Genomic DNA, 13,737 nt, shown 5'->3' on the forward strand with positions numbered 1-13,737 from the left:
TCACTCCAAAGTGCAATTGTGATCATATTTATATGCTAAACGCAACTGCATCAAGAGTCTCCATCATGACCATAATTACACTAGAAATAACTCTGCAGTATGGGTAAAAACATGGTGGCTTGTACCCAAAATTGCACTTTGGAGATTGCATTTGTAAATGACTGTAGTTACTCTGGGCATATGGTTCAGACCCAAGTAATTGACAGGATAACAGAAATACGTTGTGAGCCTAATCATACAACTGGAAGATAATTTTAGGGGCAGTTCACTTACCACACTGCGACTCTTCTGTCCCTAGTCATTTGTGTACATTTAGGGGCAGATTTATCAAAATGTGAGTTTAGAGCTTAGTAAATAAAAACTCACCCACATTCTATTCATTCCTATGGGATTTTTAGAAGCGTTTTTATCAATGAGTGAAAACCAGAATTCACTATTTGATAAATGCACTTCTAAAAATCCCATTGGAATTAATAGAATGTGGGTGAGTTTTATGTATTAAGCTCTATATTCACATTTTGATAAATCTACCCCTTAGTGTTCCTCTGAGGGTGTCTGTTTCCTCCTCATTGTCTGGAATGAGGTATGCATGCAGTTCGCTAACCCCCATGGGCAGGCAAGTATGGGTTGTGGATACAGAATGACATATCATGTAAATGGTAACTATGAGAAAAGGGGCAAGTGCTGTTAAGTAAAGGTTGGCCAGCAATGTTGACAACTTTTAGAGTGGTGATAACTGGTTTAGAAATTGTAGTTTAAAGGGTAATCTAGTGTTTGCTGTAGTTGGTAGGGCGTTATAGTGACAGAATATTAGGGTAAGAGACTAAGTCCCTAGGAATAAGAGTATTAATAGCTGAAGGACAGAATGTTCTTAGCTTCGGAGGTTGTAGGCTTGCAAATTGCTTGCTGAATACTACTAAGTTTAAAGCAGTATGTTAATGTGGGTTAAAGGCTGAAGGTGTATGTACTGTATGCTGAAAGTTCTTATGTTGATATTAGAAAAGTTGGTTGTTGGTTGGTATTCATATTTTAAGAAAGTTTATTCTTTAATTGGGTGAATATTCTGTGGGAAATTAGTAAGGTATAATAATTTGTTTGATATTGCAGGAGGTTGGAATGGGTTAAACCTCAGCGATTTCTGTGGGTGGGGTCAGACAGCACTCATCTAAAATTCGCCTTGGCAACACAGAAAGGCATCTGCAGGGAGGGCAAAATGGCTCAGTGCCAAGAACTGGGAACTAACTTGGACTCCCAGAATCCTCTGCTGGACATCTGCCCAAGGCACAGGAAAACAGGGCTGTAGAACAATGTAACACAACACCGTAAAGCCTAACACAATGCTGTGTTTCATTTCAGCCCATGTGTGTACACAAGCAGGAGCAGCTGGGGCACATAAGCATTTATTCTGTTTTCACATAGCTCTTTTTCTTATCCATGCTTATAATTACAGTAATCACAAAACAGGGCGGGGATAGAAAAGTGAGAGGAATAGTGCCAATAAGCTTCATCATAAACAGGAACCAGGCCACTCCTTCCATGAGTAAGGAGCTGACAAAAATTTGCTTACATGATCTGACACTGCAGAGCCTTCCCCATTTCACATATAAAATTGCAGTACTTCTTGTAAAATTCAGCAGGAATATTATTATCAGCCCTGACAAAGCGTTGGTACATAGCCCCACTCCATGCTGCTTCACATTAAGCATCAACACCCTACACACTGGCAGCTCCCACTCTGCACACAGAACATGAGTCAGAAATGAGTCATTTCAACGTCACAGCAGGAAGAGACTCCTGAGGACACAGCAGAACACATCGCCTTGCACTGCACCCACAACCTTGGCTACGTGTAAATAAAAACAACAGTCCATGTGGGCCAAGAAGTCTGCTAGGTATTTCCTTAATATAGCATGCCTGATGAACAGATTTAAATAGCTAAAACTCGCAAACATGCAGTTTTCACTTAGTCAAAACTTTAAAAACATAAATAAAAATGTTAACTTACATTTTTCTGCTTAAGACAGCAGTAAGCGATGATATATATTAAAACACAAATTATACCGTTGAGCTGATTCCGTTATGAACAAGGACTGACTTTGCTGACACTGTCCAATCTGTTAATGTTATTTAGCTGCCTCCACTACTTTTGCCAGTGTATCATATTAACACTAAAAGCATGGCTGTGAGATTGCCAACACTGAATAAAACAGAACCACGTTAACCAATAATTAAAAATGGAGTGCAACTCCATTTATTGTGCCTTAAACCAACGCATCAGTGCATGTGGAGGGGTTATCACTCCCTTTGTTAGAGCTGACACTGTGTATGGAGACCAGTCCAAAATCAACATTTATACAAATATTTGCTCTGCTTACTGCAGATTGTGCCTTCATAAAGCAAGTGTCCTAATATTACACACTAAGTACTCAATGTTGTTTTAGAGTCATTCTATGCAATTTTGTTTCATATTACAGTTTATAACTTATTGTACAGCGCTGCGGAATATGTTGGCGCTTTATAAATAAATGTTAATAATAATAATAATAAAATGTCAGAATTCAGTTGCATGCATAGCTGCATCTGTATGTTATTTCTTATGTTAATAACACAATTGTGTTAAGGAGTTGTATTTGCCTCAGTGTGAGAGTTTTACATTTTGTTTAATTGTAAAGTATATAGTAATTTATATGCAAGGGCAGACAAGCTGATTTCTTTCTTGTCACCGACCTCTTTCAGTAACTGAGCATTAAGCCTCCAGTTTGTCATTAGGATCCATGGACCAGTTGTTTTACTATAGCTAGAAAATGTAAAAATTAAGATAGCCCTAAGAACTTAAAAAATAATTAGTGAATACTGGTATTCCATCAGCCATGTGTTTCATGTAACTGCTTCATCTATTTGCCCTCAGTGCAGATCTATTCCCACAAGTATTTGTGATATGGCCCACTGATGGGAGGCCATGTAACTCAGGGAAAATCAGAGGAGTGGACAGCTCTTTTCTAAATAGCATGTCCTCAGCTGAAGGATTCACTGCCAAGTTCCATACTGTCCATGGATGCTATGGGATTGCAAGTACTATTCACTGAAAGTATGGGTTTCCATGGGCAGGCATTATAACATCACCATGTACAATGCCAAGCTTTTGCTGGGGTTTAAACTTCAGATTTTCATGGTTAGGTTCCAGGGACAGCAAAGGGCGAGGCTAAATCATACAGCAACATTCTTGACAATTCCATGCTTCCTACTTTTTGGCTACAGTTTGCGGAGGATATCTCACCCAATCCTAAATCATTCATATAATGAGCAACCCAGGTCATTCTCTTATTATAGTAGGTTGCCACCTTGCCTGTATTTTATCAGCCTAGCAAGTAAATACCAGCTAATGCAAAACTAGTATTACAAATCTACCGGCAATGTACTTAAGTAATTTGTTATATCCTTTCTTGTCACCACAACTCCATGATCTGCCCCTTTACGTTATTAGCTCACCCCTTTAACAGTTAGGCCACTGAAATACCATCTGGGTGGCAACCCTAAGTGAAACACATAAAAATGTAAAAAATACATGTACAAATACCTGTGGATAAATAAACCTAATTGCATGTGACATTCTTACTGAGGTAAACACTTCAATCAGCATACTTGTCTCTTCTTGATAGCAGCTGCAGCATTGCCCTATCCCCTCCAGACCAACAATATTTTATATTGATGCCATGAGCTTTTTAAGTGAGCAAGTTGCAAAGCAATTCAGCTTCGATAATAAGCTTTTGTGCATCTGAGTTGAACAAAGTATACTTTTAAGTAAAATCACAATGTTGCAGTAGCCAGACATGCCAACCCAGCCATTTTATATTCAAGTGCATCTTGCCCACTCACTCAGTGTCTGACTGGCCCACCAGAATACCTGGAAAACTCCTGGTTGGCCCACGTGTCAGTGGGCCCTCTGGCTTCTAACTATTTGGCCAGTTGCATGGTCATTCCCTATTTCTGTATGGGAAAAAGAGAAGGAAGGATAGAGAAAAAAGACTTGAATAAAGTGGTTGTGGGAAGAGAGTTGGAATAATAGTTTAGAAAGTGAGCCTATGGTCCAAGGCCCAGAAATGGTGGGCCCCTGGCATCTCAGTCCGACACTGCACTCACTGTTATACCCCAACCACTCTTTCAATTGTGCTCCCACTTTGCTTGTTTGTAAGGTGTTCATGTATTTTGAGGTTCATCTTTCAATGCTTTTCAGAGGTGGGGTTGCAGGGGAAGCTGCTGATTGGTGACATTATGGAGCAGATTGCTTATGTCACGAGGTAGGGACTGGGAGGTTCTGTGGCAATCAGGGGGTGGGGAAGTGGGAGGATTGGTGCATCATCAGGGACTGAAAGCTGTGGGAGAGGTGCTGGAAGGTTTAAGGGAGGTGACAGACGGGGAGATTAGTCGCCCCACGACAAATCTTTGGTGCTGCAGGCGACTAATCTCCTCACAATGCCATCCCACCAGCAAGAAAATTAATTTGCCCATGGGATGACATATGTGGTGCAGCGATTTCCGGAAGTTGCCCAAAGTTTTCGCTTAAGGCAACTTCAGGCGGCTTCCGGAAATTGCAGCGACGCGTATGCCATCCCACCGGCGATTTACATTCTAGCCGGTGGGATAGCATTGCGGGGAGATTAGTTGCCCGCGACAAAGAAGCTGGGCGACTAATCTTCCCGTGTGCCACTGCCCTAAAAGGCAATGTTTAGTTGTGAAATACTCTGGGAAGTAAATTCACTAAATTATTAATTTACCACCAACTACACTGTAATTTGTAATATCGGCCCCAGCTCTAGGTGGTGAAATACCTGCCTAGGTGCAAATCACATTAAGTAGGTGCAGGGGGGGGGGGAATTCCCACAGCAAAAAGCAATTTAAATTGACACATCTGCAATGATGCATTAAAATAACAAAAGGTTCCCTTTATTAATTATTATAAAATTATACTGTTAAAACCATAAGGTAAAAACAGCAGATTACAAGACATCAAAAAAGCAGCATAAAATATTCATCACACAGCAACCAAAAAGACTCTCAAAAGCTTCTGTTTAATTATTTCAGCTTTAAAGGAACAGCCCAAAATAAACGACTGTTTTAAAGTAATTCTTTAGAAACACTTTCATTCTCCGGTGGTCCTGTTCCTTTAAGCTGCCTACTATATTAGCTACTGTTTGGCCCACACGCTTTACAAAATATATATGACTAGACAACGTTATCGCGTCTATAACCCACCTCACCCCTCTCAAACCAAAAACACATACAATACACAGCCTTTATTTATGTGCAGCCACAAAGCAACGATCCTAAAGAATTGTCCATGTAAGCGCTTTTACTAGCACGCGTTCCATTTCAAAGGAGTGTGCCGGCAACTATTAGTCTCACACGTCACCGTTTGCACTGTTTTGTATTTCACTGCGTGTCACCATTTTGTTCAACCTCAGAACAGAATTTTCACACAGCAGCCCGCTGCTAAGCGAGTCACGTGATAGGAACACCACGTGTGCAGAGCGCAGAAGAGCAGAGAGGGCGGGGAAGTTGTGCGGACAGGCCCGGGACTCAACAACATGTTTGTCAGTGGGGGCGGGGGAGTGACGTCAAAGCCAGGTGGCATTCTTGGACTTCGTCATTACGGTGCAGTTTAGAGACGCGCACGCACTCGCGGAATCCCAATCCTGCGTGACAGAGTGTGCGCGTTCGTGTGAGTGCGCGTTCCGGGCGGGCTGCGGCTTGCGGATAGAGCGACAGTCGGAGAGAGCACGCCCGGAGAGGAGAACGGCGGAAAGACAGGCGAAGAGCCCGGAGAAGCGTGCTAACCGGCTTTCTGTGCACCCAGCGTCTCCTAAATAGCATCCGGATCGAGCAGAAAGAGCTATCAATACCCTTCACCGCATGCTCCCCCCACGCTGAGTATTCCTTCCCCTCCCCTGTGTTGAGCCTTCGCTCACCAGCATGTCGGCCGCACAGGTCTCCTCCTCACGCCGCCAGTCGTGTTACCTGTGTGACTTGCCACGGATGCCATGGGCTATGATCTGGGACTTCACTGAGCCAGTTTGTCGCGGCTGTGTCAACTATGAGGGGGCAGATCGAATAGAATTTGTCATTGACACTGCTCGGCAACTGAAACGCAGCCACAGTTTCCAGGATGGTCGTTCACCTGGACCCCAGGGCCCCGGCTCAGGAGCAGCCAACAAACAGCACCCAGCTGTGCAGGCAGCCCTCACAGCAAAAGATACTGCCCAGCTAAACCATTTAGATGGGGCTACTAAGGCAGCAGCTGCCTCTGGGCTGGAGAGATACGGATTGGCCACAGATCGAGGTCGCTTCGAGTACACATTAACTGCTCGGCTTCCCAATGGCCTTAATGGGTTCCCCAAGCCAGGGGAGGATGGCCCCCCAGAGCTGAACAGGCAGAGTCCCAACTCACGCGGCCGAACAGGTCATGGGCTAATCCCACAACTGGTGCCAGGGCAGCTGAGTGTGCCTCCTAATCTTCTACCCCAGACCCTTCTTAATGGACCACCATCAGGCACTCCATCAGGAGCTCCTCATGTTCTGGGAAGGGGTCCTGCAAGTTCCAGTGGCCTAAGTGTTCCACCTACAGCCTCTTCATCTGGTGACCCCAAGCGTCCAGGATCTGTATCTAGTACTGACCAGGAGCGAGAGCTCAAGGAAAAGCAGCGAAACAGTGAGGCTCTTTCTGAACTGACAGAGAGCCTACGTAATAGAGCAGAAGAGTGGGCAGGGAAGCCTAAAGCAGTGAGAGATGCATTGCTCACTCTATCTGCCTGTACACCCTTTGATGTTCGCTTCAAAAAGGACCACAACTTGCTGGGGAGAGTCTTTGCATTTGATGCTGCATCAAAGCCAGGCCTGCTGGATTATGAATTGAAACTGTTTGTTGAATATCCCAGTGGCTTACTTAATGTGTTTAGTTCTGCCTCTGGTGTAGCCAAACAAATGTATCAGGACTGCATGAAGGACTTTGGTCGTGGTCTGTCATCTGGTTTTAAATACCTGGAATATGAGAAAAAGCATGGTTCTGGAGACTGGCGTTTGCTTGGGGACTTGCTTCCAGAATCTGTGCGCTTTTTTAAAGAAATGGTAGGGGCCGATATGTTACCCCAACCCTACCTTGACCCTGGGTGTCCCATGCTGCCCAGCGCACTTGTAAATCTGCCACGGGCACTGGCTGCAGCTGCAGCTGCCTCATCATCAGCTGGTGGCAGTGGGCAGGCCAGAAGTGGTGTAAGGAAACGCAAACCCTCCCCAGAACCAGACTCAGCCGATGGACAAATGTGGATAACTGGGCAGCCTGATGGTATAAAACAACTAAGCATGGCAGCTGCAGGAGGCACACCATCTTCTTCATCTGCAGCCTATGGTGTACCTTCTGTTCCTCCCCCACCGCTAGGCCCTGGCCACCCACAGCGCACAACCCCACCTGAGAGTGCACCTCCAAATGGTCCATCTCCTATGGCAGCACTTCAGTCAGTTACAGACACTCTGGGCACTGCCCACTCCCCCAAGGATGGGCAGACAGGTGGTGTACCACCAGTTCACTCCACCACTTCATCAGCCCGCAGAAATAGCAGCAGCCCAGTTTCACCTGCATCGGTAACAGGACAAAGACGTCTTAACTCCCGCAATGGTGCAGGTTCAGCAGACCTGAGTCTTCAAGTGGCACCTGCTGGGGGTGCCCCTCATCCTGGAATGGACCAAGTGCATCCCCAGAATATTCCTGATTCCCCCATGGCTAACAGTGGCCCTCTGTGCTGCACCATTTGTCATGAGCGTCTAGAGGACACACACTTTGTCCAGTGTCCATCTGTGCCCAGCCACAAATTCTGCTTTCCCTGTTCTCGTGACAGCATTAAAGCCCAAGGGGCAACTGGTGAAGTCTACTGTCCCAGTGGGGAGAAGTGCCCCTTAGTGGGTTCTAATGTACCGTGGGCATTCATGCAAGGGGAAATTGCCACCATCCTGGCAGGGGATGTCAAGGTGAAAAAGGAGAGGGACCCTTAGGAACTCCGGTAAATCATGGTCACCTGTTCTGTGCAAGGGGTCCCCTGCCCCTTTTGTGTATATGTTCAGCTCCCCACCAATAACCTGCAAACCAAAGACAGGTTCTAATGGATGGGGATTTGTGAGAGAAAAGAACCAGAATGTTGCTCTGCAAAATGGAATGTAATGAGGCAAATCTTTCCCTTTATCCCTAACACATTCCCAAAATGCCTCCATGTGGAAACATACTAAAGGAACCTACTGGTTTGCAGATGTAACTTTGAGAGCAGGACACCTACAGTGTGCAGTGAATCGGTTACTGGCATTAGGGAATTGTTTGAAGAGACACCATAAAACTCAATGGTTTTTAATCTTTGGCCTCCAAGGGGTAATGCAGTGACATTTGTAATTATCATGGAAATACAGACATGCCTAAGGAATGAGCACTAGAGCACCCAAGAATACTCCAACCACTTAACCAAATGGCAAGAGGCATGTTGGTGGGTGCAAGTTGCTCTCTCGCACAGCCTTATGCAGAATCGAAGGGTGACTCTTGGGCAGAACAACATTTATAAACTTAGTCTTACTTATACAACAATTTTGTGGTGTTTCTACATTTGGAAACACAGATAATGTATACTTCATTTGAAGGGTGCAACAAATGATTTTTGGTTACAGTGGGATATCTGTCCTTGTATCTTTTTTTTTTTTTTTTTTTTTCTTCCTGTTTATTTTTTGTCTTTTCTGAACAGCTTTTGTGGCAGTGTCCACCCGATAAAGGTTTATAGCACTTAGCAATGCTGCTGGTGTGTCATTTCTGTAAATGCACGCACTTTTTAAGGCCCAGGGGCAAACAGTGACCTTGTTAAGTAAAACATAGAGGAAGAGTCTTGTTTGTGAGAACCTGTGTGTGACAAATTCAGTTTTATTTCCTCTCCCCTTTTTCTGTGCCAGCCCTTCCTGCAGGAGGAAAGATGTTTAATCCCATGTAATTATTAGATTGCAGGTTTCTGCAGGTCTATAGAATGCAGTTGTAATTGTTGTAACCCATTGAATCCTGGCACTAGCTGATCTGTCCCCTGGCTAGTGAAGTTATACTTTTATTTTCCCCTCCTGCACGGATGCTTTGAGCAGTAGAGCAAGTTGCTGTATATACATTTAGGGTGGAATAGGCTTTCTCTTTGTCCAGAATACATTTCTGTAGTATAACAGACCACTGTTATGTGCCTTGGAGCTGATTACATTGTAATAAATCTGATTCATATGACTTTACGAAACAGTCCTGATTTTCTCAGATTTTACTTTAATAGCCTTTTGCAGAGGTACACATGTTTCCTGTATTATCTCCATTTGATGTTCCTTCAGATGTCTCTCCTTTTTCCTCCCTATAGGGCTTGTTTGGTTGTTCTGTCATTGTCCCTTTACTTTCATATATTTCATATTATTTTCCACTCATTTTTTATCTGTCCTTGTTGTTTTAAGTCTAAGGTATTTAGGTTTAGATCTGTTTAGGATCTATAACTCTGCCAGAACTATCTTATGTTTCCTTCCACATTTCTTTGCTTCCATGTCTGAACTCTACTAACATATGTGTTAAACCTAACCAGCTACCTCACAGCTGTTTTTTTAGGATTTGTTGACTGCCCCTGTCTTTCTCCTGAATACTCTTTGCTCTCTCAGATCTTTTTTTTTTTTTTTTTTTTTTTTTTCAAACAAAAGTTTTCTCCCTGGTAGTCTCTCAGATCTACACAACTGTGTTTCTCTGTTCCTTCTGCTCTCTATGCTAGCGGTGTCTTATTGCTGCTGTTTTTTGCACCCTCTTTGCTGTCTTCCCTTGGCACACAATGGCCTTTTCTTGACTCCCATGCCATGTATTTATATTTTTTAAACTTGCCATCAACCTATTTTGTTAGCAGCTTTTGTTCCTTATAATATTCTGGCCTCTATACTGACTGTTATACATTTGTGTCATTATTGCTTCTCCTCTGTAGCTGTTTATCCCATGCCATCTTTTTTCCTTGAAGCATCTGTGCCAGACATACCTTTACTTCTTTTTGGCACTTTTTGGACAATGCTTACATCTTGTTTTGTCTTATTCTTGCACACTGATTTTTTTTAGCCCCTCTCGCTCACCTCCCTCTACTAGCCCCTATAGCACAGGACACAAAGCCAGAATGGAGCTCAGCATATTCATTTTCAGAAACATATTTCATGTAGAGAGAAAAGGAAGCTTTATTGATATGGGATCTATTGTACAGAATACTTACTGTTAATTGTCTCTACATGTGTTTTAGCAGAGGCAATTCTCGGTATTGTCAATGGCAAAGGTATTTTCTGGCATTTAGTAGCCGTGAAAAACTAGCTGCTACTAGTAGCTCTGTGTGTCTTCGCCCTAAGGCAAATGAAAACCAAGCACTTAGCAAAACAATTCCATTACTTTTTTTGTTTTATCAACATGAATTTAGAATAAGTAAACAGGTAAACACAAATAATTATTTGTTTAAATAGTAAATTTAAGGGGAATGGCAGTGTGAAATAACATATGCTATGCAATTAACAATGTATTTATTTGAAAGAACAATGTATTTCCAGAGAATCTGCAGACAGAGTGTAAGTAGTGTGCATTGGTAAGAGTTCATATTTATAAGAGCTGACATTTTAGAGAATTAGTCGGATGAGATTGGTGTTGAAGTCTTAAATATTTAACAGACGCTGAGTAAGCATTCTTCTGTCTGTTGCCCTGCGCTCCCCTCCCCCTCATAGTGCCCTGCAGGCTGTATGAAGTAGTAACCCCTTAATGCAGCTCACTCTTGAATGAATGTTCAGGTTTATAGATTACTAAAATTCTACGCATGGCAATGAAATCACAGTAGTGTATTTAGCAGTATGTTATAATTTAAGGTCTGAGATGAGCAATATTAAAATGGGTGACTGTTGCATGTGAGTAGGCTCCAGCTGCCAAATTATTACATATTCAATTCTGTTTTTAAATAACCTGGACTGTACCACTGAGCTATTTGGCAGTGTGAAAGAGATTGAGCCATTTTCTCTCAGCTACTACTGCACTGGGTTAAATAAGTGTGTAGGTGTTTTCACCCTGTGAGTTACTAACCAAGTCACAGAGCCTAGAAAAGGGGCTCTGCATTTTAATATATTGTGTGCTATAAAACTAGATTAAAAATACATGAATTGCATGTTTAAAAGGGTGATTTAGATTATATGTTAGTTATAAGATCGATGTAAAAGAAGCAGATATTAAGTATCAAACTTCACCAGCATGTAGAGAATGATAAATACACAAACAGGGTCATATATAAATGTAAAGTTCACGTGGGACTGCCTGCTTCCTTACATGGTGTTATTGATTTTATTAACTTTTACCTAATTTGAGCTGTTTGCCGATAGAATAGAACATGGTTATGCTGTAATCCATATAGTTGTAAATACTTGCATTACGTCTCCTCCAGTGATTATCTAACACTCATCAGTATTATTTCTGTTCAGAGACTAATTCATTTAGTGACAACATACTTGCGTACATCTCCTACTTAAGTTCAAAATAGTAATTCCTGACAGCTAAAATCTGTATTAGGAGGTGCATACATGTATCCCTAGCTGCAGATTCTAATGAAATGTTGGTTGGGCTCTCTCTACTGCTTATTACGAGTGCATGGGTGAGACATTGTATACTCTGAAACCTGAATAAGCACTTCACGTCACAAAATGGCTTCACAATTTAGCCCTGGATAAACACTTGGTCTGCTTTCACTGAAGACCATCAGTTCATTTGACAGGAATATGATTGTTTGCATCTTCAAGTCAGATTACAGACACCAATGGCTAATGATCAAATCCTTTTCAGGTAGGTAACATCATTCTCATTATGTGTATAATACATCCAACTTTGAGTGAACAAATAAGTTCTCTATTAGAAATTATTATTTGTCTCAATCTATATATGTTCAATGGAAACGGGATGAGGTGGACAGTTAGAAGCCAGAAAGAGCTAGTAAAATTTATTGTTGGCCATATGTTGCTTAGAAAGGCGTCTTCCTGATATGAGTTTGCACAAGTGCATTTAGGCAATTCCCATAGCAGGCAATAGTTTAGAGAATCTGTGCTGCTGCTCGAGATGCTTTGTTTTTGCCAGAGCCTTCTGATATTGCCTTGTATGCCAATTCCTTTAAAGGAAGAGAACTGGCAATTCATATTTATAGTTTGTCTGATAATCCATGTATGTTGAATAAGCATTCATAATTCTAGTTAGTCTAAACTAGCTTCATTTAAATCAGTTAACCAGTAGTTCCTCTTTTATTCACAACTACAACTGCCAGCATGCACAAAAATGAAACCTTTTGTGCCTTTAATAATAAGCATTCAGTGACGCGTCTGTTACAATCTACCGGGTAACTGCCTACAGTCACATTGAGAAAATTCTTATTGGTGAAAAATCCTGCAGTAGCCAATCCATGAATAGTAAATAGGTGGCGGCCACCGATTGACTCTTCTGCAGATCAAGATAATGCTAGTCATCTTAAAGAGAGAGTCATTTAAAGAGAGAGTCATTTATTAAAGAAAAAATTATTTTTTCCTACTTAGTCTGTATGTACTCTTGCACACAGATAATCATTTAATGTGTGATTGATGCTTTTACATGGGAGATCCCTTCCCTTGAATAATGAGGATAACAGCCTGCATAACCGTGTTACAGGTTTGTAAAATGAGCTTGTGCATCTCTCTGCATGTTTGTGGATTGTTTTTCTGTAGGAATGGGTTGTTTACCCTCAATTGAGCACTGCCCCTTTTAGCTTATAAATTAGTAATGATCTCACTTCACTTTGAAAACCTCTATCAAGTAGAACTATATAATGCAATAAAAGTGACTGATGATATTACAACCAAAGACTGCAAGATTGAGCGATGATTGGACTTCCTGTTCTCTTTGATATCCTGTGTGTTTTAGTTGTACATGCTTTCTATAACAATGACACATGGGGTGATACCGGGATCATTGTTACCTGTAATTTTAGTAATAAGGGGGAATGAATGAAACCTCTTGTGTAACCTTTCTAGGTTGCTTGACAAAAGCATGCAGAAATTCACTCTGTGTGCCATTGCCTTTAAAATGTATATTTATATATTTTTTCTCATTTTGGTGTCGCATGTTTAGGATACAACATGTATGGGGCAAGATTTAAAGAAAAATATTTCTTCAAGATCCAAAGCCTGATGTACCACATGTTCTAATACAGTGATCCCCAACCATTCGCTCATGAGCAACATGTTGCTCCCCAACCCCTTGGAGGTTGCTCCCAGTGTCCCCAAAGCAGGTGTTATTTTTAATTCCTGGCTTGGTGGCAAGTTTTGGTTGCATAAAAACAAAGCCTCCTAGAAGCTGAAGTTATGTATATAGGCTACTAAATAGCCAATTAAAACCTTTATTTGCCATCCCAATCATTTTTTATTTGTTTGTTTTGCTCCCCAAATCTTTTTTCAATTGACTGTGGCTCACGAAGTAAGAAACATTTGGGATCCCCAGTTCTATAGATTATCATCTTAAATATGTTTTAAATATGCACCTATGGGTGGGTTTTTTTATAACAGCTTGAGCAAACTTCACATAAAAAAAATTGCAGACTCACTAATGAATCTGTGAATCATGCCATGGTGATGATAAACCTCGCTTGATGTAGGGAAATAACAAAGCTGAAGATA

The 13,737-nt window shown here is 41.9% G+C and overlaps 1 protein-coding gene across 1 annotated transcript; it reads left to right on the forward strand.

Moving 5' to 3' along the window:
* The first annotated feature begins 5,765 nt into the window (after positions 1–5,765).
* Positions 5,766–9,299, forward strand: irf2bpl (interferon regulatory factor 2 binding protein-like). Its single transcript, NM_001130351.1, is given in 1 exon segment — positions 5,766–9,299. A coding segment is annotated over 1 exon segment (2,073 nt). The 5' UTR covers positions 5,766–5,970; the 3' UTR covers positions 8,044–9,299.
* Positions 9,300–13,737: the final 4,438 nt, after the last annotated feature.

This window comes from Xenopus tropicalis, chromosome 8 (assembly GCF_000004195.4).
Source record: "Xenopus tropicalis strain Nigerian chromosome 8, UCB_Xtro_10.0, whole genome shotgun sequence".
NCBI classification, from domain to species: Eukaryota; Metazoa; Chordata; class Amphibia; order Anura; family Pipidae; genus Xenopus; species Xenopus tropicalis.